Here is a 27588-nt window from a genome sequence, read left to right as displayed (position 1 = left end):
AAAGTACGAGTTAAGAATAGTAAACATAATTTTTAATTTGTCAGCTAGCTTAAGAGTAAGAAGAAGATGAAGAAAACTTGCTGCAGCTGCACTTTTTAGGTACTTTACATTGTTAGACAGAGGATAGATAGATTGTTAGACAGACAGTTCGGTGTAGGTAGTTTATTTTTTTTTATTTTTGGAGGTGTTTTTTTTTTTTTGTTAGGTGTGCAGCTTGTGTTCAGTTTTGATATTGAGGCTATTGCAAAGGTCTATCCAAAAGTTCCGGCAGAAAGAGAAGTTTTAGCTGGCCCGAAACTGAAATATTTGTTATGTGGCACACAGTTAAAAGTCCAGAAGTTGAGAGTAATATCTATTTGCAAACAAACGTACAGAATTAGGATATATATATATAGCAGATATCATTCGCCATACGATTCAGTGAGTGTGTGTGTGTTGGTAAAATTCAAGATCTAAATAATTGGTATTTTTCTTGTTTCTGATTTGTTTTTTGTTTTGTTTTCTGGTTTTCGTTTTGTTTTCATTGCACTACTGTAGTAAAACTAATGACAACTAAAAACAACATTTGGACACAGCTCTCATCTTTCGATAAGTGCTGCTTGTTGGGATATGGAAGCTTTTTTGTATTCTTTTCGGGACTTTTTTTTAAATAATTGTTAAATAAATAAAATGTGTGTGTACCTATAAGAGGAACAGCATCCGACGTTGTCGGCATTGACTCAGCAACAAGGTTTAGAAATACTGTTAATGATAGTAGTATAGTTACGCCTGGAACAAGAGATACAATAAATACGTATATCAAAAAAACAATTCGAAATAATAAACTAAATGACTGAAAATATCAAAGATAAAAAGTAAGAAATATTATTCAAAATATTTATATATTTGCAATAAGTTTTGCGTTTACTCATTTAGGTTAGGTTTAAAGTTTTGTTTTTGGTTTGTTTGGATGAGTTTTTTTAAGAGGTCGTTCTTTTAAGGAAGTTAACAACTTTTGTTGTAGATCTACAACTTTTAATTAGCATGTTCAGAGTGCTGCCTCTTATAATAGCTATATTATAATATAATAATATTTAAGATCAAAGCAGTGGGACGAAGGGCAACACTCCGTGGTTTAATTTATTTCAATTTACTGCATTTTAGAAATACTGGAAAAATAAAACATGCATTTGTTAAGTCTAGACTAGCTTTTAAAGCAGCGTTCATAATATACTTGGGATTTTAGTTTACGAGCTTTTAATGGGTAGTTAAATATGGTTAAATCCAGCTAAGCCTCATTTCGCTACCGCTGCTTTACCTGACCAAAATTATATATAAATACATTTATATATATAGCCTAACTTTGTATACGTTATCGTATTTGTAGTATATTTATCACACGCTGAAAAAACTTGCAAAATTTGTTTTATATATATATCATATATCTGGTCATTGGGGGGCAATCAGTGTTGTAAAGTTTTCATTTTCGTTATCAATTTCGTTTTGGTGCAATTCGCATACTTACCCAGCGTCAGTTTCTCGCCCGAATCCGGGGGCAATGTGAAGCCCAGCAGGGCCATCGATGATATTAGCACGCATGGCACAATTAAATTGAAAAAATAATATAAAGTACGTCGGCGTATTTGTATAGTAAAGGTGATATCGACATATGGTTCTGGGCAGCACTGGTAGACTATAGTATTCTTCTTTCCGGGCATGGCTGAACGATAAAACTCACGATTAGTACAATTCGAATCAATCAATTTGAATGCGACATTGAGACACAAATACACACATATGTACAAATATTTGCAATTTTCTTCTTTTTTTTGTAATCTATTTATCTATATACAAAATGAAATTTTTAATTAAAGCGGCAGCAACTGAAAATGTTCTATGATGCAATTTTGATAAAGCGCCAGGCGAAAAGTTTCTACTTCATATTAATATATATATGCATTATATACAAAATTATAAAAAAAATAATATGATTACAAATAGTTGATTAGGTTTAAGGTTAATGATTGTGTTAGACATTTACACATGACAACGTTAAGAAAACAGTGAAATAAGCATTAGGTTTATGATGATTTTTACTAACCAAGCAAGTACCACTCGCCATTTGTTATGAAATCGGAAAGATCCCCTCCATCTTCGGAATTCAAAACCAAATCCAACTGATATTTTTCAACGATTTTTTTTTCAAAAAATTAGTTTGACATTTTTGTAGACAAACGAATTTTCATTATATTTTTTAATTTTAGGTTGGGTATTGTTTTGAGTTTTTTTTGGTTTTTTTTTTTCATTGTTTGGAGAAAAAGAAATTTAACATTTTTAGTTTGATTTAGTAATATGTTTGAGAATTTACTTAAAGCCACGTTGAAACAACATTTATGTACATAAGATAGCATGTGTTCAAGGTGTACGAGCGAGAGAGATAGCGAGCAAAAGAGAGCTTTACTTTGTTTTTTTTTTTTTTTAATTTTTATTTGTTATATACTTATATATGCTATTGCGTTTTTAGTGCAAAGAAACGTGGAAATAAAATTAAATTGTACTGAAAACCTTATATTTGTTTGACTTCCATTAAGAGTCTTTACGTACGTCCAAAATAGTTCGATTTGGTATTTTTTTGGGCGTGGTTTTGGTCTGCTAACATGCAAAATAGTTGAAACTGAAATTTTTCAGTTGTTGCCACATGGGACGAAAAATTTCAAGGGTCTCACACATGATTCCATTTCTACGCAGCACTGCTGTGTGTCGTGCCAGTGTTGGTAAACGCTAACAACTAACTGCTTGTACAGCTGGCAGCACACAAGGGGCTTTATCTGTTTGTTTTTTTTTCTGTTTCTTTTTGAAGTGTTGACCTAAAATGTTCAATGCCTGATTGAACATTTTAGCCAACACGCTGGAACGTATTTCGCGTGCTTGAGCACATTTGACTTTTTGGTTTTGTAATTCGCAAAAACGCAAAGAACTGTTCGACGTGAGGGATAAGACAGAGATAGAGAGATAGAGCGAGAGAGAGAAAGATACTGATATATAAAATAAACCGGAAGATAGCTTGAGATAGAGATACAGAGTTTGGAAAAGCATAAACGAAAGCAGGGAGCGCCAAATGGCTCTAGGGGTTTTCCATTAAATAACGTCGAGCCTCAGTGTCCTGAAATAACCTAAAAGGTCAATTCCCTCTAATCCTGCCTATATAGTATAACCGACTTTTTGCTTGTGCACGTGCACGTGTCTTTTGTGCGTGTCTTAGTTAGTTTTTCAGTGTATGTGTGTGCGTGTTTGTGTGTTGGCAAAAAGCGTGATTGTGACGTCTTGTGAATGTGTGATTTTTTGCTGCACTGCCAAAGAGTTCACTGTACCAAGTACGGCTTAGCTCTCTTGGTGTAAACTGTACTGTACTGTAACTGTGTACTAAACACTTTACCTGATTTCCATCGTAAGTCCAACTACCGAATTTCATTTCGCAATGTTGGTCATCAAATGGGAACCACGTGATGTCTATCTTGCATGTGCTCTTGAAGATACCAGGGGGCACGTACAGACAACTGCCGTTATGTTTGACCACAATGTTGGTGTGATACGTGCCATCGAATCCCTCATCCGCGCTAAATTATTGTACAATATTGTTTATGTATTATTATATTTTTTGCTGCTGCTTCTTTTTTTTTTTCTTTTTGTTGGTATATTATTTCATTTTATTGGTACTGTTCTTTGTTCTATTTATTTATTTGTTATTATTTTTTAAGTTTGTTATGTTTTTTTTCCATTTATTATTTATTATATTTTTTTGTTTCATATCAAATGCGCATTCTGTTTTTTTTCTTTTAGCTAGTTTATATATAAAAAAAAAGGTATTTGGGTACGGCCTTAAGAGAGCTTTGGGAACTAGGAGAATTGTGTGTTGGTTAAGTGTAGAATAGGAGAGCTTAGGATTTTCTATGCTAGGTTTATGATTTTAGTGGGTGTTATAGTGTTTAGTTTTATGCTAGTTATAATATATATACTACTTATAATATTTTCTATTTTGGGCTTAATAAGCTAAGGAGCACTGGCCTATACATATAAATATATATATATAAACTGTTTGGGCTTGTCTATCTTTTCAGGATCGACAAATTATTTAAAAACAACCTGAGGTATTTATAAACATATATTTACAAACTGTATAACAATATGATGCAGAACTTGCTCAAGACAGAAAACCTGTTCTTTAAGAGAATTGGATTTGCGAGGCAAGAAATTGAAAACGATTATCTTTGAGTTTGGATAATTTATTCAACAAAATTTAAATTTATTCAAGAATAGTTAGTTGGGGCGAGGCAACAGCGCGTTATATCTGCTAGTACATAGATGTGCACAATTTGTTTTCATATTTTCCATTTATATTGTGTGCCAAATGGCATTTCCATTGTCAGCACATTTTGGCTAAGCAAATAAAATCTGTTAGATACAATAACTGTATCTAACTACATGCCGTATCTGTGTGTGCATATGCAAATCAGGAGCATACAATATGCAAGTGTGCTGAAGTCAAAGCCAGACTCAAGTGGCCTACACCATATATACTATATATATACTATATAAAAAGATATACGAGTATTTCCATTCCTTGCATTGCAATAAAATGCAATTACTTTTATTTTTGTTCGGGTGGGTTTTTCGGGGTGTCAAGAGGCGGTCGAAAAACTGTTGCGCAAACATTTTGTACGCAATTTGCATAGATATTTTGAGTTACGAGCTGTTTGCTGTCATTTGGCGTATTTTTTGCGGTCAACGTGACTTGTACGCAATCTATGTGGATGGGTGTGTGTGTGCGTGTGTGGCTTTGCATGTTAGGATGCGACCTACACACGCACACGCATACCCACACACCTTTAATCATGGCTGGATTGCGATTTTGCGGTTAAAGTGCGCATTTAATTGGCCGCATAGCACCTGTGTCCATGGGCATATGGGCGTGGCCAGCTGGAAGCTTACATGCTATTGTTGTGGCATTTAAGTGGAATTTGTGCCCCGATTAGCGGCTGCTGTAAACATGTACAAGGCACATTGGCACAGCTGCTGCGCAACGAGGCTCGAGAGATTGTGGCCTGAGCGTCAGGAGGCGTGCGAATAAGCCAACAGCAAACACTGCAACAATTTGACTAATTGAGGCAACAACAATTGTGGCATTCGTCAAATTGTTAACTGCAGTCAGAATATTTTCATCAAGTTCAAATGGACTTCGAAATAGCAGGGGAAAATAGAACAATACGAAAAATTTAACATATTTAGCCAACATGTGAATATCAAGTCAATCTGGGCAAGTTATGACAAAAATGTTATCCAATATTGAAATTGATTAGGCTTGGGAGAATTATGGTGGCTGAAAGTCTACGAAGAGGGTGTACTAAGAATTCGGAATTTCTATAGAATATACAATATAGAATATATTAAATATTTATTTTTTACATACATTTTGATACACTTTTTAAAGAATTTATAATTCTAAATTTAAACACAATTATTCTAAACATAATTATCGAAGAGGCCAAATGGAATTTCCCTGAAAATTGGTTCTATTTCATTAAATAAATCTTTGATGTTTTTAGGGCTTGGTTATTTTAAGGATTTGGAAATTTTACAAATCTAAATTATTGCCATTTTTATACATATGCAAAGGGTGTTATAATTTTGTCATAAAATAGCGACCCTATTAATTATATATATTCTAGATCTGCATCAAAATGTCTGTCTTTCTTCTGCCTGTGCCTATCCGAACTACTCTCGCAGTTTTAAAGCTATCGTCTTGAAACTTTTCATGGGTCAGTCTTTTTCTTGCAAGCAGTACATATGTTGAAAACGGCCGGATCGGACTACTACTATATGATAATATAGCTGCCATAGGCCAGATCGGTCGAAAATTAAGTACTAGTATGAACAACTTTTTTGATATTCTAAGTAACTCGACCAAAGTCGGCAATTATTAGTTCTACTGTGATTCTACTACTACCACTATATCCTATAGCAGCCATAGGATCGATCGGTTAGGAGTATGTTCTTAAATGGCAAAATATTCTGTTTTCCAAGATATTTTCATTAAACTCAGCATTGACGGGCTACAATATGCTCACATATCTGCAAAAGGGTAATGTCTGCAAGGTTATTATATCCTTAATTATCCTATCCTTACTTTCTATTGAATAAGTATGTAAAATTAATGAAGATCTGAGACAAGAACAAAATGAAAAAGTTATCGAAGTTAACTTTATAAACAGCATTTAATAACGTTGTTCAACTCTTATTTTAAATATTTGTTGACGTTGCATATCAATGTCTGCTATAACATATCAAATTCCTATTAATTCGACAAACGAGCAAATAATACGCTTTTTATATGATTTTCGATTCAGTTATCAAGTTATGCTAAACCTTTATCATACCCGTATTTATTTCGGAGAACCATTTTTTACATTTAAATTGCGACGCACATTTATATTATTTGAAAGTGAAAGATTTGGCAGTCTTTTGTATTAGCCACGGCTTCTGGCTTGGCCAAGGCCAAGCTGAAATAAATAAATAAAATCATTGCCAGGGCATTATTAAAATTGATGTTGGTCTTGACCAAGCCAGGGGCAGGAAAGCGAGAGAGAAAGACGGAGAGAAATGGTCTACGCCTCAGTTGGCTAAGCCACAACCGCTGTCAATTTCATTTGGGCGCGAAGGCCGCATTTCTCTGTTTTTACTAAGAAACTTGCACATGCTTTGTAATCTGTTTACGGCATTTACCAGATAACATTGCAATTAATGTGAAAGCTTTTCGCTGAGAATTTGCGTTCTGATGACCTAATACAAAGGGTATTATGAATTTCCTATAAAGTGTGCAACATATTGAGCGTTGCCCATTTGATGCCACAAAGTTGGCTAAAAGAGTGCTGAGATGTGCTTCGAATTGAGCTGGATTTAGTTGTAGCAGAACATTATATAATACAGATATTCTTTCCATTTCACTCTGTTATCGTTTGATAATGCCTCTTCTTTTCTACTTTTCATCATAAATCTCAGACGTGGCTAATATCAGGAGAGACTCTTTTGATAATACGAAAAATCTAAGCCCAAGTCGATCGATAAAGTCAGTCGTACTTAGCCAAAATTAATCGAAGCGTATTTAAGCTTCAGCAGTCTCTTCTTTTCTTCTGCCATTTGGCTCAAAGTCCATCCTGTGTAAAAAGTATCCCAATTAAACATCTTCCAGATTGAGATTCGTACAACGCACATTGAAATCAGCATAAATAAAATTACGAAAATTCCAAGCTGGGCAGATTGATGTGCAGAAGGCGTTGATGGGCTCCAACGAACCAAAAAAAAAAAATTGGAAATAAAAACCCACAAGGCCAATATACATACGTATTCAGTAAATGTGTGTGTATATCTGACAATGTATTTGTATCTGTAACTGTAACTGTATCTGTATATGTATCTATAAGCCTTGTTCGTCTTGCTATTGATCTAAATGATGGCCGCACATTAGCAGCGCTGCCGACGCATACAAATTAGGTTGGGCCAGCTCTCGTTCTGGCCATGGCCAAGTCGAAAAGAAAGCTGAATTAATAAATTAAAGCAAATGAAAGTCAATCGCAATGTGTTCCCAAATACGTTTGCGACACACAAAACGCCCAAACGTGTGCAGATTTTGAATTCGCTGAGATAAGCTTCTCTCAAATATTGTTGAGCTCTTAATGGGCATTGCTATTATTTTTGGCGAAATGGGCGTGAAATTGTTTCATGGAAAAGCCTCAACGCTGACGTCGTCCTGTGCAAGTTCATTAGTAAATAAAGTTGACAGTCAGTAGGTTGTTGCGAGTGGATGCTTCGTGCGTGTACAGCCACGCCCAATGTTCTGGTCCTAGTCCATGGCTCTATACAGTGATTTACCCTGGCTGGAATACGACTACAGGGCGAATCGATATGGTATCTTGGCCTTTTGCATAGATACTGTCCGGAACTTGCGTAGGCCTTGCGGCATTGTCAAGCAGCTCGCGTGGTCTATAGCCGGACCGTAATCAACACCGGATGCTGCGTGCCATGGAAATTAAAGCCAGCACTACGTGTGCCTGCACATTGTGTGGGCCGATAATCTTCTGCCCACGTTTGGCTTTTAAGCCTTTTGTTCTTGACTGGCATCTAAACTTCGTTTACGGCCACGTTGTTAAATCCTGACATCAATCAGGTGTGAAAAAGCGTATCCAATGCAGTGTAATTAGCTCAGCAAAAAAATTTGACACTGCGCCAGGTGCATTTTAGCCACAATTTGTGCAGCTGCCATATTTATTTTCATTTGTGTGCCGCTGTGTGTGTGTGTGTGTGTGTGAGTCCCCTACGCCCGCTCAGCTTTACGCGCTTTTTAGATCTGTACCGGCACTAAGGGGATTTGCGGCATTTAAGTAGTTTTTAGCCATTGCAGTTGGTTACATTTTTTTTGCTGGTTCAGACATTTAAGTAATGGCTTAAAATGTTTCAGTTCATCTGGCTGCTTAAGTAATGTGGCATAAAAGCTTTTTGCCGCGAAGCTCAGAAGTATGCCATGCTTTCTTTTGCTGACACTGCGCAAAAGTTAATAAAATAAATTGTGGAAAATACTTTGTAAATTATTCGGAAAAATGCTGCAGTTTTTATGCCAAAGCTACTTAAAACGTTTCCGAATGCCGCACAAAGTCCAATCGATGAGATGCCTTTGGCATATACTTTGTATAAAGAAATGAATACAAAATATTTGAAGAAATACATTTTACGAGCAAAACTATAAGGAAAACGTTTACGAATGACACACAAAGTAGAATCGAAGAAAATTGAATTGTTTCGAGGTAGTAAATGGCGTTTAAATATACTTTGTATATAAATTGAGTATAACATATACGCAAAAATGTTTATTTGCAAAAATGTAGAATTAAAGTAAAGCGAACGCTTTTCATGGGGAAAGTTGTTTTTATACACAGGCGATATTGCCAGTTGAGAGAGAGAGAGGCAGAGAAATATATTTGTATATATGAAATGTTTGCATGTGTGTTTTTTATTAAAATAACATTAAACAGATATTCTAGTTAAATTTAAGATACGAGAACACAAATCTTGAAGCCCTAAACCCTAGTACACAGCCCACAGATTTGTTATTGAGATACTTCTGCAGCTCAACACGCAAAAACACACACTCGTAAATTTCCTGTTGTGTGTGTATAGCATGTTGATTTGTAACTGTAAATTTAAACTAAGCTGACATGCAACTAAGCTGAGCTTACAACAAAACTTAAACTATCTTAGAGAAACCTAATGAAACGACAAATGGTTCGATTTGTTGTCAATTCAAATTAAACCGATTGCTTGACGTAAATAGTTGTTGTTTGTATAAAGCAAATGTCTGGAGACATACGATTATTTGGCGACACACAAGTACATATAGATTTTAGATTGGGTATAACAATGGTTTAGATAATAGCTATACATAATATACATATATGGATATTATATGTGTGGTTATTGATGGGTTAGTTATAATTGGCAATCCACTAAAATGTGAAGTATGAAAATATTTATAGTTATAGACACAGTGAAACACAGCTAGAACGTACAATAGCACACGTATATCAACAATGATAACAATTGATTACTTGCTTAATAGGTAAACACACTCGCACACACATTCACACATTTATAGCAAAACGCCACTGCAATGAGGTGAATGAAAATGATATGGAATTGTACTTATTGTGTGGGCATTTCAATTGCATTTAGTCAATAATCAGAAATGTAGAAAAAAAGCGAAAAAAGCACACACGTCAAGTAATTGTGGTTGCAGGTATACCCTGTTAATTACGGAAAAGAGCAGCTTGAAAGTAAGCTCTCATAATCTTTTTAATGCATGTGTTTTTTTTTATTTAGGAAAACACAATATTCAATTAGTTTATATATAAGAGTCTAGAGTATTATGCAAACTTTATATATTATGATGTTAATTAAATATTATTTAAATTTATTTACGAATGAGTATTGATATGCATATTTGCAAGAATGTGCCTTAGAAGGCAACTGAGCCAATTGCAGGGCATGTGATAGTCGAGCACACTTGACGGCTGCTTGCCACGATGAGCGTATGATACATGTTGTTGCATGTGGGCAGGGCGTAATTAACGTTTTTTTTTCAACTTTATCAACTAGACACACAGATACATACACATAGATATAAAACACAGTTAGTTATAGTTGGGCTTTTAATAGTAGTGGGCATGTTTGTATGTTTGGCACATGGACTAAGTGAAAGCAAATGGAAATAAAGTTTTGCGCAAAAATTTGTACTTATTGTTGAGTGATTGATACGTGAATTAGGCAAAAGTTTGTCTGCATTTCGAGCGTGATTCGATTCGAATATCAGCATTTAGCGTACAATTCATTGATGAGCTGTCCCACAGAAATAAAAAGTTGGGAACGAAAGAAATAAGCGAAAAAGCAGAATGTGCTAACTATTTGGCACGAATAAGTCTAAGTCTGTGCAGGAAAATAATTGAGCACGTTTTTACTCAATTTTTCGATTTGCAGTTTGCAAGGTTTTCTCCTTGAAAAAAAGGGTCAGAGTAAATCTCAAATAGAAATCAAATAGAGAAGAGAGGCTAGGTACACTCTACTATATTTTGGGAAGAGGCATAAAATAGATTATTATATTTAATTTAAATATTACTTCAAAGAAGTAAAAGTTGGATTTACAAGTTCGATTACCATTTGTAAATCTGGGAGAACAATTTTAATTTGCAATTGCGACTTAGACCCTTTAAAAATTATCATCGGGTTCTATTCTCGAAAGGTATATTATAAAAATCAATTTTTTCAATTTTTGGATAGCTCACCTAAGCATCGGCTAGCCGAGCATCTGGCTTTTAGTTATGTCTCCTTTTGTTAATGTAAGATTAAGGTTTCAGATGTTTCAAGATTGAAATACTTTGTTTTAGACGTCGCATCTAATGCGGCTGTTTCGAGCAGCTTTAAAAATGAAAATGATTTTGAGTAGCTGCGCTTTATTTAACTCTAACTAAAGCGTTTACCGACTTAAATATGTATGAGAGCAGTTTAAGTGTTGTTTATATAATTCGATTAGTATAAGTGTAGTTATTTATTCAAATATGTTGTCTAATGTGTGTTGTTGTTTGTGGCCTGGTGTGTGGGATGTGGGTTAGCGTTTAAATGGTTGGAATTGTATTTATTAGAAGTGCCAACAAAGTCCAAACTTTGTTTGAGCACTTGAGTTTTTATTTGGTATGGTGGGATTTAAGGTTTTTGGTACTTTTTTTTTTCATTGGTATTATTTATATATGCGTTTTTATTTAGTTTGTTTAGTACGAGGGATTTGATTTCTCATGCACAATACTTGAAAATCTATTTTGCCTTTGAGTTTGTGTTTTTTGCAAGCTACAACAAATACGAGTATAACAAAAAACATTTTTTTGTTTTGTTTCCTCTTTGCTTTATTTCTTGGTTTTTTTTTTAGGATTTGGCCAAATAAATTCAAGTACTGAACGTCTAACCAGATATATTACACCAGCATATTGTTGAACAATTTCTTATGTTGGTTATTGTCTATTACTTTTTTGTTTTCCGTTTCGCAACTAAGTACTGAGAGCAAACAATATACTACGTATGCATAAACTACATATGGAACAGATCACATGAGATTATATTAGGATCTGTTGAGGTATGAGAATTAGGAATTTTCGATTGTTTCGAACAAACTACTTGCATAATATTCTGGTTAAACAATGTGTTTAAAGTTCATGGAGTTTAGTCTGAGGTTTTATTTAGTTTCTCACTTTTTTCGATTAGAGTTTTTTTTATTGTTATTGTTTAATTATAATTAGATGTTACTGATTATATATGTACGTTCGGTTAGCATTACGAATCCAATTACAATGTGAGGCCCACATCAACGGCAAGCTGACAATGTACAGTCCCACTAGAACACCACTGCGTGTAAACTACTCTTATTTGAAGTAAACAACATTTTCACGTTTTGGTTTAAAAATATAGTTTTTTTTTTTTTTTTAAATTTTAGTCGTTTGTTCAACATAAACATTAAAAGCAAATCAAAATTTTTGGTTAACATTGAAACACAAGTACAAATAACTAAAACAAAAACATAGTCGATTATGTTTAGGTTTCGGCTTTGCGTTTTATAATAAGTAAATACACACACAAACAATAGCGAGTGGATTATGATACGTTTATAATAGGTCAGGTATACATATTATATATAATATATATGTCTATGTTTTATTTAAGCAAGTTTACGCTTTGGCAAACAAAAATTAAAACTAAACAAGAACAAATATTCAGCTATAATAGAAAAAAAGTCGAACACACAGCATTAAATATTGGGCGATATGATTAGCAGAAGCAATGGAAATTTATTTCAGTTATAATATATTGTTTTCAACTTTTTTTTGTTTGTAGGAAAATGCTATTTTTTCAACGATTCCAAAAATAATACAGCTTGCAATCTGTTTGCGATGAACGAAGCGCAGCTTAATTTAAATTTAAATTTCAACTTTAAGAGTTGGCAAGCATTTCGACTGTATTTTAAAGACCAAAACAAATATATTTGTTTGTTATTTAATTCTCATTTAATTATAAAATAGCCGCCAACGTTTATAATTGCAATTGACCATACTGTTTTAAATGTGTTGAATTTTATGAAAAAAAAAACGTTTCGAAAAATTTTTACATTTTAAAAAGTATATTACTCCTTGTCAGAAGATGAAATGCATCTAAAATTTATTATAATATAATTATACTTCTTGCACTTGTTTGTTTTTTGCCGATATTTATGAAAATAATTATAATTTTTCAAAATTCCATCACTCCTTTTTGGGAAAAACGAACAGAATAATAAATTCTTAAGGAGTCTATAGCTGAACAATACATAGTCATTAGTCTACCATAAAAATAAGCTTAAAACAAACATTCCGTTTTAACAACTAAAGTGCACAAACCAGCTACAAAAATATCTAATGGTTATTATATAAATTAAAACAGAAAGCTGTAATCGACTATCATAAGATTTATAATTTATAACCATCATCTCGCATAGTTATTGTGGTTATAAGATTGTTATACACACTTACCATTGAGTCTCTAATATAGTAAAATATATATGTGCTTGGCTGGGGCTTGGTATTTTATATTTTAAACCTTAAGTCGAAAAGTTTGACTGCTTTCACAGCTTTATCACTAAGTAGCGCATTATCAAAATTTGATTTGTAGTCGTTTATTGGTTTATTGGGCATTATTGCATTAGCTAGTTGCGGGCATTGACCCATGCGCTTGGGTCTGAAACTGGACACTTGGGGGCACTTACCTATTGTACATGAGCACATCGGGCTTCCACAGTTTATTGGGCGTAATGCGCAAGTCCTTGACGTTGCCATATTCCGTTTCGTTCCAGCGCAAATTGTAATCGTTCCATTCCTATATTGCATATATATAATATATTTTAGTAACGATAAAATACTTGCTTCTAGTTATAGACTATTGAAAAGAACAGAGGGGTAAATAATAAAGCGACGTGATGTGATAAGAAAGTGAGACAAGAGACACACAGAAACTAAGTATAGGCTCTAAATTACATATAAACAAATGAAACTAAGTAATGCTGAGCACATGCACAAACAAACGGGCACATACTGTATAACAGTGCTATGTTATAGCTATGCTAAATCACTGTTAAGTTCTATGGCAAGCTGTTTCGTTGTTATTTAACACATACTTAACATTTACAACAACTTGACAGCAAAATTGAAGCTAAGTTCTAGCAGTTGGCCACACAAGACACACACCTACATACACACTCGTACACACACACGTACGCACACACACTTGACAAGTTTTATCAACACTTTGTTTGCGGTTTTTATACCCTTGCAAAGGGTACTATAACTAAGTAAAGACAGTGTATTGAAGGTGTGAACATCATAAATTAAATAAATTCCTGATTAGTATCGTGGTACAAAAGCTTTGTATGTCCGCATGTCTTTTTAAAAATAGACTTAGCCTTAGCTCTTGATTATGATTCGTTATCGTCGAAGATCGGATTGCTGTGATAGTAACAATCTGCTGAAAGCAGGCGTTTTTTATGTTCAACTTTTTTGTTTTCCTACATTTTAAATCAAATTCAGCAGTTAAGAGCTTTAGGAATTTAAAAATTTGTTTATGTTTATATGTCAGCAAGGGTATATAAGCTTCGGCACTGTAAAGTTCTCTTTTGTTGCTATTGTCATGTGAACGCGAATGCCTGATCCTGCAACATTGCGTCCACGACTGTTCTGACTTGTGTCGCACTATCTTTTGCCCCAGGACGAGCACTGGCAGGAGCAGGAGACTCTAGCACAGGACTAGGCTCACTGGCAGTGCTTTGTGTCATTTTGCGGTTGACTGTTTGTTGTTGTTGTTGTTGCTTGTTGCTCTGTTGCTGCCACATGTACATACAAACACACATTTCGCAACTTTGCGCTTTGTGGCCTCGGCTACAAGTGGTTCTTGTCATAAAAGCGGCAAAGTTTTTCCTCTAGTTTTCCTTTTGGTTATTACATTTCTGCTGCTGCTGCTGCTGATGTTGTTGTTGTTGTTGGTGTTGCTGCTGTGCTTTATAATTTACACACACCCACACACATTTGTGGCATTTTTAGAGCAAGCAATTGTCTTGCTGCCTCTTTGCAACAAATCCCTTTTTAAGTCATAAAAAAGAAAAAAAAAACAAATAAAAAAATTTAATTACATGCCATGACATTGCATTAAATTATATATGGTAGATATATGCTCGCATATATAGTATACGGATGCGTCTGCTTGGCTTTAAAAACTTTCTACTTTAGTGCTGTTATTGTGTGCGGTTTTATGACAGCTGTAAAAACAGATGACGGTACACACTAACCACACAGATATATAACCAATTTTTCCCGACAACTCCCCCGGATACCCAAACTCTGTAGCAAATTGGACCACGCATTACGCAATTTTGTGGCATAGTCGAGTGAGATTTTCATGCTATTCACAATGGCAATTAGTTTTGGGTAATAATATAACACTTCAAATTTCTATTGTTGTTTATGTAACAGGAATTTGTAGAATTTAGAGCTTATCTAAAACGGAAATATGCTAACACTAGTTTTTTTACTAATTTAGTTATGGTTTTTGCGACCTTTCCATATTTATAATATTTGTTGGCTGGCTCGAGGTCCGGGTTTGTTGGGATAAATAGTAAAACACTTTTATTTCTAATATATTTCGGTTTTTTACTAATAATAAACCTTTTTCTCGAGCAATTTCATATTATTTGTTTGCTTATTATAAAGAAATCATTTCCTAAACCAACAGCGTTTTATTTTCATTTGTTCCCCATCTTATCTAAGTTTTGCTGATTCTCACCCGATCTTATACCGTGTATAACTTTTATTTATTATTCCAATTTCACTTATTCGTCTCAACTTAAATGGTGCGAAGAAGTACAGATTAGTTTTGTCTTCAATTTCGTAATGTGCGTTTGTGCCTGATATCTTAAATGTTTCATTTTCAGTTGTTTCACATAATTTCTTCTTGGTCTCAGGGATTTGAAAGTTCCTTTCTTGCTGCTCAATGCGGCAAATTCGGAAATCAATTTATGTTGCAATTCCAATCGTTTCCCATTATGTTTCCGCTTCGCTGCCTTAGCTTAGTTGTGGTTCAAAAGGAATGAAATTTATGATGTTCCATTTGTACTTGATTGTGGCTGTGCTTGAAACCTGTAGGGCCCGAATGTCGCCTAAATTTACCCATGTAGCTGCCCAGCTCTCCGCTCGCCGCCTGCCGATTGAAACGAATGGAAAGGCACTTTATAACGATCCATTTGAGTCATGTAGATTTGCGGGCTGGCCTTTCATTTGAAAACATTTAAATTACAAACTGTTGCTGGAAATTGACAAACATTTTGAGCACATTTCAAAATGTCAGTTAATAAATGACGCATAAGCCATCAATCAAATTGCCAATTGTGGAATATTTCGAACCCAAAATGACAACAAAACGTTGCATGAATCACATTTTGGGAGATTTGTTTTTTTTTTTTTTTTTGCCCCTGGACAAAACCGAAAATTACAAAATACAGGCCGCACATCCTACAACACATATGTTGCGGATCTTGGCTTAATCATTGAGATGCGTGGGACGTGGGGCGTGGAGTTAAGGGCTGGTTTCGATGTGTTAAATAAATAATTTAATTAATTTCACAAATTGACAGGAATTGACGAGTGTTTCCACAAGCCCTATGCCGGATATAAGCATGAGGAGTTCATGGAAAAAAATCATGTAAAATTTACCCATTGCGTTTCCGTTCAATAATTCGCATATATCATATTTTATAGCACACACATACACACACACACACACACACACACGTGTCACATGCATATTATACAAAAAAATTAAATTAAATTAAACTATATTTAAGACATGCAATACGTGGTAAAATGTTGTTAGCTTATTGCACGTTGTAATTTTGTAATTCCTTTTCTCATGCAAATTTGTTGTTGTTCATTTGTTGTTGTTGCTGCTTAGAGTTTTTGTTTGTTTGTTCCGTACATTGTTTATGTGTTTGGTTTTTAGTTGCTCTTAATAATAAATGCCAAAAGAAAATCTGTTAAAAACTATAATTAATATTATATTTGGCAGCAGCTAAACCTAAAAACTCAAAGTATATAATATATTTTTGAAAAGCATTTAAAGCTACTTAAAAATGTATTTGAAAACTAAATAGTAGAAGAATAAAATAGAAAATGAAACTGCATTATGCTTTAGCTAGTTAAAGAGTTTAAAATATGTTCTTTTTTTGTGTGTAATAATGTAGATATATTTAATAAAGCGCATTGATTTAAAAATGTATATATTTAAGTTCAATTGTATTTAGGGCATGAGGTTTAAATAATTTATCACACACTTACTAAGCCACGCAATCAAGCTAAAAAGTTGGCTCAGTTTGAAATGTTACTATAGAGAGTTAATGGAAGATAGTAGAAGCTTTACAAAAAGTTGGGGGTAGAATAGAGCTGGGTTTTCGAATATACAAAAATTGAAAGTTTCCGGAACCCAAGGTTCCTAATAGTAAAACTGGTTATAGAAGAAGTTCAAGAAGTTCGGGCTTATAAACATTGAGTGCTATTCGTACAACTCTTAGCATAGGGTATGGCCGTGTGTGTGTATAAATTATGAGCAGGCAAAAAAAACATTTCATTAGCTATGCCTAGCAGCCAGACTAACTACGCAACTAAAGGTGATCCTTTGAAATAATATATAGAATTTGTGTATATATTTGAACAGCTGCTCAGCATAGCTAACAAAAGGTTTATTTGTACTATTTATGATATGGTATTTAAAGCATATGAATTATTTAATGTAATGCTATATTTAAGGTTTTTAAGTTTAAATCACTTTTCAGTTTAAGTTGAAACTTACCAACGAAAGCCAAAGATTCGTTATAAGTAGTTGATTTTTCTCGTCCTACAAACGCATTTTTATAAAGTTTGTTTACATCAACGTAAAATAGAAATTAACAAAACACAAAAAAACCAATGAAGTATACAAAAGGAGAGAAAATATAAGTTAATAAAAGGCAAAAGTTAAAAAGAGCAGAGCATGATAATAGAAAGTTTTTATATATATTTGTTTTATGAGTTTATAAGAGATTTCTTTTTTGTTGTTATTTTTTCTTTTTTTTTTTTTATTATTATTTGTATTTATGGTTTTTGTAAGACTTTGTTTTGTTTTTGGTAATTTTGAATAAGCCTTTGCTTACGATTTGGCTTCAATGTGCTTGGCCTATGCATTTGTTGAGGTTATGTGCAGCTAAAGTTAGGTTAGGTGTTGCGCAATTTTAGGTTAGGTTTCAGTTATGAATTGAATTTCATGTGTTTTCCCATTGAAATTGAATAAAAGCTCATGTAATTAGCTTGTCACAGGCACAAAGACCGCCCTAATCAAATAGCACAAAATGTATAGAAAAGCTATCAAAACTTTGTTAGCTCACACAAAGCTGCCTTGGCCTTGGTCCTGCAACAAAACTCAATGCTCAATTTTAAGCTGCTGGTTGGCAGAGGCCGAGTTCTTTTGTGTCCATTGTGCCAATTTGCTTAGCATTTTATCGGATGTGGGCATGTCAGTGCAATAAAAAACTTTGAACTAGCCATTGTAGGTATCAAAACCCATTTATCTTTATACAAATTTTAATTAAAGATATTTCATGCTGGTGGTCTATTGTCAGTCAAACGTAGACAGGCAGGCAGTCTGTCAAATGTATGTGTATTTTGAAATTTAATATGTCGTTCAAGCTGGTTGCGGCAATTGTCGTTTGAAATGTTCATATATGAAGTTACAACCCATGCCATTTCCCTTGCCCGATTCACTGCTATTTTCATTTGACTGGCATCTGCATATGAAAGCCAAGCGCTGAGGTGACTTCTGTCATTAATAACTTGCCAGTGTAAACAAAAACAGAAAAAAAAGAAAACAAAAATGGAAAATCGTTGTGGCCAACAACAACAGCAACAACAACATCTACATTTTGGCCCAGTTAGTGCCTGACAGCAGCTGCAGTAACGACTTGAGCCATTAAAAGATACAAGGAGAAGGTAGAGGGAGATGGAAGCCAACCTGACAGCCGTTTGGTTCAGGATATTTCGGTGCTGCTTCTGTAATGATATGCAGGGTGGGATCCGGGTCCGGGGAGCCTTACTCAGTTTTGGGCCACTTAACGTTTTTGGTAAGCCAATATGCGCAGCACTTCCTCTCGACATCAAATGCCATAACGTCTATATATGCACGCGCCTGTGATATGTGTTATGTGATATTTGCTGTTGACACCTTATAAAAATGGCGGTTTTGTGCAAATTTCATGTTTATGACAGGCAGTTTGCTAAGCGCACTTCCGCAAAGGGGCCGCTGGGGCTACACGAACAGTTGGGAACTGGTCGAGGTGCTGGCACGTCTTGAAGCGAGTTGCAAATGTCGACGATGCCAACATCGACGCATACTAATGACATTTTTTTTTGCAGGAGGGTTAACTTTTCGGCTTACCTAAAGAAAGGGCATTTGCATTTCCACAGGCATTATGCATCGCTTGAATATATGTTCGAGTCCTGAACTCCTATTTTGCTCTGCAGCGAAACTTGAGCTGTACGAACATATGAACCTTATGCCTTAAATTTAAAAGTCGGCTAGCTACATTGCTGAATTGGAAGAATTATCTAACCTTTGCTGTTGATATGATCTACATCTTTAAGGTAGGGTATTCAATTTGCGGCACCACTTAACAGCTTTTCTCCTTTTCTTACAACAATTTACTAAAGCTGAGGCATCATTTGCAACAAATGACATTTGCATTAAATGCTCGCACTTTGTAGCTAGTACGCTTAATCATATCTATATACATATACTCCATGTATATATACATGGTACACACGATTATGTACCTAAGGGAAAGTTGTCGTAGAGTTTAATATGCCACTTCGTTGTTCGAGTTGGCGACTCGTTGAGCACGTTGTCATTGCCTGCATAAGCTTATAGATTTACTTTGCATTAACGTGCCAAATTGTTTTTAAATGAGTTTCTAATGAGCCAACAATTGCCGATGTTGTTGTTGTAGTCAGAATCTAGATCCAACCGGAACATATAGACCCCCTGACTTTTATGATAAATGTTCACATGGGGTGTACCACACATGCCACATATGTCTGGTTGTACAGAGCTCAAGGACAAAGTTTGTTAGCCCTGCCAGCTGTGGCCCCTTAACCCTACAGCCGCTCCCCCTACCCCCTCGCTGTTGTAAATGCCACGACAAATAAGTGTGTGATAAGTGCGCACAGTTTGGTTGTGCGCCAAATTGTTGCATGTTGGGGCAACAGTAATAAAATTGGAATTAAGCTAAGGGCTTTATGTAATGAGCTGTAGAAGTGAAAAATGTCAATAATTTGTAGTACTTATTCAGCACAAATGTATTGAGGTCTAATGGAAAAGTCAGAAAATTAATAATGGAAACCCAGTTGTTAAAGAAATTAGCTTTATATGATATTCGAATATTTTGGGTTGGGGAACTTAAGTGAAAGAAAAACCGCATGAATTATAAAAAGGAGGAAAGTCATAGGCTTTAAATTTCCTACTCTTACACATAGGCTAAATGCGAAGGCAATAAAATAAGATTGCGTTAAGGTTTTATTATTTATATCTAAAAAAATAGAATCGTAATCAAAGGATGATCAAATTCCCTTTGTTTCTGTCTGCTGCCCTGAGCTTTTGACATCAGCTGCAAGCTAACTAGCTGCTATTAGCCGCTTAAGCACCTTCGAGAGCATGTTGCACTTTTGGGCTCCTACATTGTTACTCATGCCCAAAAAAACCTTCTAGACATTTCCTTTTGACACATTTCTATGGCCAGTCATTTGGTGGGCTTTGTGTGGCTGCAACCAGGAAAGTCATTAAGGGCGGGTGAGAGGGGAGGGAGCGTGGTAAGACAGGGGTCCTGGTGTTAGCCGAAAAATGCTAATGACTTTATTTCTTAAACTTTGATGCCGCCTGCGCCCGGGCCAGGGCCAGGGCCTGGGCCTCGGCCACACAATGTGCATTTTAATGGCGTGCCAAGGAGGTGGCCTCTGACACTTCAGAGTTCAAGAGCGCCTCACGTACGCCTCGAAACGTACGGCTGGTAATTTTGCCAATGACACTTTACCATGTGCTGGTGTCTGGTTGCATTGCCACAGCTGACTGACGGATAGACTGACATGCCGGGGCCATCGATGCTTAAAGCACCATCACCATCATCATCATCATCATCAACAACAACAACACGAAAAACTAAAATGAAAAAAAAAATAAAAATGAAAATCAAGAAAAAACCTTGTCAGCCACTGAGCACGTTGCAACATCATGGACACTTGTTATGCATGCTTCCTTTTTTTTTAGAGTGTAAAATTTAACATATGTAGCCGCAGGGTATTCAGGGTATGAGAGAAATTTGGTAAAAAGTCAAAAGAACAAGCCCAGAAATCAGTTTTAAACATTTTAACAAATGTAGAAATAATCTGATCCAACAACAAAATGCCATCAAGAAAATCGTTTATATTTTAAGCAAGTTGTGTAAATTCAAAGGCATTTGTACTTTGGCATTTGTACTTTGATCTGCAAGATAATTAAATGTAATCAGCATGCTTTATATGAGGGAATTTACGTAGTCGTGGGGTTTTCTTTTTTTGCTGTGGTTGAAAATTTAGATGCGCATAATTCATGTGTATGTGTGGATATGCCAGCTACATGTACATCATCAGCATGTGGGTAAGCTATTAATTATTAGTAAACTAATTAGCGTAATTGACAACGTGGCCGGGCAAAAGTGGAAAATGTCAGGGCTAAAATTCATAAAGCTGTAGTTAGGTTGAATAATTAATGCGGTTTGGAAATCAACAAAACGCTGCGGTTTTTCTATCAATGAATCAATCGCAAAGTAGTGCATAAATCAAATGCACGATTATCAAAATGCAAATACCTTGAAATCTAATAAATAAATTAATTACAGCGCTTTAATTAACATTTCGTGCCGCACATTAAAGCCGAATCGTTTGTATTTTTTGTTTGTTTTGTTAAATATATATATAGCTATTCGATTTTTAAGTTTCATTTAGATTTGTGTATACATTTATGTTTAGATACAAAAAGAACACCTAGGTTAGTTATTTAGTTTGGTTTTTAAACAACATGCATGCCGTCTTTTGTTGTTGTTGATTTTTTTTTATTTAAATATATATTTTTTTGGCTTTTATTCAGTTGTTTGGAAACGTTTTATGACATGTACCCAGCAATAATTTAAGTTGATCAAACATAATCTGTAATAGATACTCGCATATGTATTAGTACATGATAAGTAAAAAAGAAACACGCACACACACACACACATACCAAAAAGTGAGCAGGTTGCAGTTCAAAACACAAAAATGAACAAATACTCTAAAATTCAAGTAATAAATTAACACGAATCTAACAATTATATTTATGTTAATTAAATTTTAATTAAAAGTGTATTAATGCTTGCTTTAATTTGTCTCTAATGCACTTAAGGCAAGTTGTTTTGTTGTCTGACTTGAAGCACTTGCCAGAATATATGTTTAATCCTTTAATTATCCTTTTGTACATTATTTGTGCTGCTATTGCTATTCTAGGAGCTCATTTAATAAGGATTTAAACACACAACAAAATAATCTTCTGTGGAATATTTTGACAAATCAGCGTTTGAGCAAATAACTCCCGATTATTTTGTGCAAGATGTTTTTGAGGATGATTTATCTCTGTAGCTGAACTTTTCAATAATCGCTTTAAAATGCTTTTAATCTATGAATGTGCACAATTTAATTAATAATTTTTTAAGATTTAATAGTAGATAGATTTACTACTATAGATAACATTTTGAAAAGAAATGAAACTATTTTATTTAGATTTAAATTGTAAATTGAAATTTCCGATTTTGATATTGATTTAATTATAATCAAACAGAAATAATGGAAATGGGCACATTTTAAAATTAATATACAATAATATTTTTATCATTTATGGCACAAACTCAGACAACATTATACGGGCATTGCGTTGCATATTTTTAATCCAAGCTGTCATTTAATTAAATTCGATTTTTAATGTGTTTATTTAATTTGTATGACAAAACATGGAACACAACAAAAAAACAAAGTAGAGAACAAAGGTAAGCAATGTTGGATAGGAAAAAACATTTATTTAACTGAAACAAAGTTTAGACACATATATAAATTCATATATGTAAAAACCACACAAAGACAACGACAAAAACGCCTAGACACGCTGCTAACAAAATTGTTTAATAATAAATGTTTTAGTTTTTCCATTTGGGTTTTGGTTTTGTTTTTTTTTGGTGCACTATGCAACAATGATGCAGGTTTCATTTTTAAACATGTATTTTAGCTTTTTTTCATTTTGTTGTTGTTTTTTTTTTTTGGTTTGTTGTGTTGCGGTGCTGTTTTCCCAACAATTAGCTAGAGTTTAGTTCTAGATGCCAAACATCAAAAAAGCATTTTACAAATTGAAAATTATTTGTTTCAGTCATAAATCTCGCAGAAAAATGCGCTATTAATTTTATTGAAAAGGGGTTTTTGATCAATCGCACCAGCTTCAGGTGTGCCCACAAACAGAGCGTAAAAATTGTTGCTGTGCATAAATTTGTATTTATGTGCCTGTTTTATACCCTGCATACGAGCAGAAAGTGTGCTGGAAATGAACTAGTTTAAGTTCAGAGTAGGAAACTTTAAACTAAATACATAAAAATATTCTTGATTGACATTAAATAACTTGTGCTAATAATCATAATATTCATAGCAGCTCCCCTTGATTTTTTCCAACTTCCATTTGGCATCTGTTATTTCAAATCTTGGCATGTTTTTAATAAGAAGTTTTTATAACTATCCCAATTTAATGAAGATTGGCAAATCTAACAAAAAAGTTATTCAAGCCTTAAAAGAAAAGAGCTACAGCTACAGGGTATCTGCTGGTAGACTAACGCTCTTCAACTTGTTTGTGTTGATTTATTTGTTTGTGCTTATGGCTGGAGTGCTCTATGGCAATTTATGCCAATTTAGCAAGAGCCCTCGTCCATATGCCAAGGCAGTTAGTTATAACGAGCTGGGGCCCAATTTCGAGTTAAATGAAAATGTGTAAATCAAATATTTTTAAGGCTTAGTATTCAGAGCAAATTGAGGACTAACAGGATGTTTACAATAGTTTATCCATACTGTCTGGTAGCACAAATATTGTTTTCAAATTTATTTGTTTGTTTAGTTTTATTTCGTTTAAGTGTGTAGTTTTTTTTTGTTTTCAACAATTGCTTTCAATTAAAGTGACTGCCATTTGCAGTTTTGCACTAACAACAATATATGTATGTATGTATATATATATATATATATAAATATATAATTTAACGGTGTATCACAGCAAATAAATTTCAATTGATTTTAAATATAGTATTTGTATATTTTTTCACACACATATCGAGACAACACATATTTGATAAAGACGCTTCCGTAATCAATAAATTAAAAAGAGGTTTATTTAAAAGAAATGCTTGTGTTTACTGTTAGCTAAGAAGTTAGTCGCACTTTGTTTCAAAATCAAATTAAAGCAAATCAAAAGAAATGAAAAGCAAGAGATTACCAAAAGTAAAACCCTAGCAGTTCATAAGAAAGACAGACAAACAGGTGCTAGACAAATTTGACGGCTGGTACATGTCACTTACCAAATTTAACCACGCATTTGTGGTCAGAATCTGATTCTTTTCGTCCTATAAGAAACGCAAGAACTCGTAAATTTAACTGTTATTGAGAGTTGTTTTTTGTGTTGTTGTTTTTTAATTTGTTAAGAGAGAGTTTTTGCCAAACATAAAACCGTCGCGACGGGCACATCAAAATTTTATAATTTGTTTGAAGATAGTGTTATCAAGTATTTGAAGTACCAAAATTCTATAAATTATAATACAAAACTGAATATAGAACGAGTGTGATTAAAAGAAGTTTTTTTCAAATATTTTTCCCTTCAATTGAAAAAAATAATAAATACAATGAGTGCGAAGAGAATTATTCTTTTTAAATTCAACTTAACATTTAAAATCAATTTTAAAAAAATGAATTTTTTTATTTATATTTGAGCAACTGAAAGCACATTTAATTGAAGTAATAAATGTGTCTAAATTACGAAAGAGCTTGAAGTAAAAACTCCATATTATAAGAGCTCCAAAATTATTTTATAAATCTCTCTATAATTAAAAGCCTGAAATAAAAATTCCTTTTTATAAAAGTTAAATTTGTCTAATATTCTCTCTCTATTTTTTTGTTTAAATAAATATATAAGTATTATTTATTTAAAGAATGAAAATCCCTTTTCACTACATGACAAATTATATTATATATATTTGGCCAAGACTAATTATAAAATGTGTTCAAAGAATAAAAATCCTTCTTTTCATTAGAAAATATTTAATATTAAAAAGTTTTTATAGAAAATATTTATACTGAAAGCTTAACGATATTAACCTGAAGTAAGAAAACAACTTCCTTTTTAAATGATTTTCTTTTCCCTTTATGTAGCTCAGTAATTTTTGTATCTTTTTTGTGATGTGTGCTTTTTTGATTAAATATATTACTCTAAGCTGCCAATCAATGAAATATTTATAGACACTTTAAAGCATTTTACTCGTTGACAAAAATGTATGTTGTCCTTGAGAAAATCAAAATGCATGTGTGTTAATAGCACAAAAATTAGAAAAACTCAATTCAAAAGATTTGTAGCTATTTGTGGTTTAAAAAAAAAAAAAGGATATATAAAAAAAGTTCTAAACAACGGGTACATGTCACTTACCAAGGCTAACCACAACTGCCTGTGGTCAGCAACTGATTTTTCTTTTTTCAAACCTAAATTTGCTTTTTCTATTCAGAGACATTGTTGTACTCTAGACCGTCGCGACGGCTACACATAAAAAAAAAAACTCCGCATAGCCTTGGAAATCCATTCCATGTATTTGATTTTATAATTATTTTAGTTGATTATTGATGCAGTTGCAGCTGCTTGAGAATTTTGACTGGTGGTCGTCGCTTCTCTATCCCTATAAATTACAAACTTACCACATCGATGATTTGCTGCAGCGTCAGTCCAAATTTAACCTCCAGGGGCTCCGATTCGTTGGCAACGGGTCGCTCCAGTGTGTTGTACGTGGACAGCAGGTGATTGAGTAAGCGCTTCTCGTGTGGTCCCTGACAGCTTTCTGCAACGAGAGACGAAAAATACGTTGTGTGCCAATTAGTGGAGGCTTCAAAAACTCAATTCTGATTTATGTTTATGGCACATTCAACAAATTTAGCTAATAAACGACTTTCACACACATACATATACTGACAGCCCTCGTGACAGCTCATTAGAAAGCAATTAAAAATCTTTCAGCAAATCGAATTTTTGGCAGCCACCTAATTTCGCTAAATGGTTGCCCGTGTCGCTGACAACCAGTTAAAACGTGGCGTATGCGCAATAAGTATGAGCACATCCATCATTGTTTGAATCGCGAGCAAACATTTATGTCAGGCTTTGAGATTTTACAATTGGGTGACATCTCGTTAAATGCAGTGGGAGAAATTTATGAATGATATCTATTTATGTTTCTTCTATTCTATTCCGTTCCTTTTCTTTGCTGAAGTTGATACTTCTTCATCCGTTTAAATTTCACTTATACTGTCTCCGTATTTGGCTTTTGCGCTACCTTTCTCTTAAATGTTTCCATCATTGTCTCTTTATCTCAGTCTTGAGTTTTTCACTCTCTATCGCTCTCTTTTATTTCGCTGCCCTTTCCTTTCACAGAACTTTTGTCTTATCTTTTTGCAACTTTCTTTGTGTTATATTTTCTTCATTCAACTTCTCTTTAATAAAGTTTATTGGCTTTCATTTTTTCCTTTGTTACTCTGTCATCCCTCTGTCCTTTTTTTTTCACTCTCTCCCTTTGCCACATAGCAGTCTCATTTATATCAATCGCCCTAGCTCTCTTTCTGTCTCTTATTTGTGTGCTTTGTGTGCTATTTCTGATAATTCTCTCTTAAATCTTTTTTTTATTAATTTGTTGTCCAATAATGCATTTTATGACGGAAAAACTTTAATACCCATATTCCGAAATCTTTTAAGCCCTCTAATAGCGCTGGATGTCAAAAGAATTAAAAAAAAAAATTGCGCATACGCCGCATGTGCGGCAGTTCTTTTGCGCATTGCCGCTGCAGTTGTAAGCGATTGGCCTACAAAAATACAGAACGCATCACAATACTAATTAACAATTTACTGAGAAACACACACAAACACACGGGCACCCACACTCAGGCATACATACAACCACTGACACACACACACACACACTCACGAAAGAACCAAATCAACTTTTGCACAGGGACAACCCGTCGAGCGTTTGGGTTTGTCAGGAAAATGCTAAACTTTTTTTTTGTTTTTATTTTTTTTTTTTTTTTTTTTTGGTCACATAGTCCCTGCCATTTGCAGCAAGGTTAAAAAACTCATAAATTTTTGAACAACAAAAGAAGAGTGGAATAGGATGGTGGGAGGGGGAGGGGGGCAACTGAGAGCTTTCGTACTCGTAAAACCACTCAGAATAAAAGGTGCAAAAATGGGAAATCACAGCGCAAAATGTCAAAAAGCGTAACAAAACAAAGCAAAAGAAAACGAAACCGAAATACGATGGAGAAGGCAAAACACCAAAAGAAGTTAAATAGTTTTAAATCATGCAAAAGGGCGACCCAAGAGACACACACACAGGTACAAACACAATGATTGCGGGTGTATCTGTGTGTGTGTGTGAACAAATGTCAACTGCAATGCGAGGACAACTGCAGAACTAGGAGAAGTTGTACAACTGTCTCTCAAGGCCAAAGAACAGAGTGTAACTGGGTCAAGCTGCACAACACAAATAACTCGAGTTAAATGGAATTTATAAACGCTTTACATCTA

At 34.1% G+C, this 27588-nt stretch overlaps 2 protein-coding genes across 6 annotated transcripts in view; one reads left to right on the top strand and one right to left on the bottom strand.

Annotated features, from left to right (window-relative positions):
• The window catches only part of LOC135439474 (alpha-ketoglutarate-dependent dioxygenase alkB homolog 4), a 128174-nt gene that overhangs the window by 19470 nt on the left and 81116 nt on the right, over nt 1–27588 (top strand). The window contains exon 4 of one of the 2 annotated variants that reach the window (XM_064698228.1): nt 4098–4133. The exons of the other annotated variant lie outside the window; for it this stretch is intronic. Within the exon in view, the coding sequence (XP_064554298.1) occupies nt 4098–4115 (18 nt within the window). The 3' untranslated portion in view covers nt 4116–4133. Of the gene's footprint in view, nt 1–4097; nt 4134–27588 lie in introns of those variants that run through there. 2 annotated transcript variants of the gene reach the window in all.
• nAChRalpha6 (nicotinic acetylcholine receptor alpha6) overlaps nt 1–27588 on the bottom strand; it is a 109187-nt gene that overhangs the window by 12415 nt on the left and 69184 nt on the right. For 2 of the 4 annotated variants that reach the window (XM_064698223.1, XM_064698220.1), the window contains exons 3-9: nt 25716–25855; nt 17491–17535; nt 13367–13476; nt 3416–3596; nt 2081–2156; nt 1505–1699; nt 682–768 (exon numbers count right to left, since the gene is read on the bottom strand). In XM_064698223.1, coding sequence (XP_064554293.1) covers nt 682–768; nt 1505–1699; nt 2081–2156; nt 3416–3596; nt 13367–13476; nt 17491–17535; nt 25716–25855 — 834 coding nt within the window. The remainder of the gene's footprint in view (nt 1–681; nt 769–1504; nt 1700–2080; nt 2157–3415; nt 3597–13366; nt 13477–17490; nt 17536–25715; nt 25856–27588) is intronic. The other 2 variants (XM_064698221.1, XM_064698222.1) reach the window with 1 other exon arrangement.

The sequence above is a fragment of the Drosophila montana genome, unplaced genomic scaffold, assembly GCF_035044405.1.
Source record: "Drosophila montana isolate Dmon_TW-CO22-7 unplaced genomic scaffold, ASM3504440v1 contig_402_1, whole genome shotgun sequence".
In the NCBI taxonomy this organism is placed as follows: Eukaryota; Metazoa; Arthropoda; class Insecta; order Diptera; family Drosophilidae; genus Drosophila; species Drosophila montana.
This window is presented reverse-complemented; position numbering and strand designations above follow the sequence as displayed.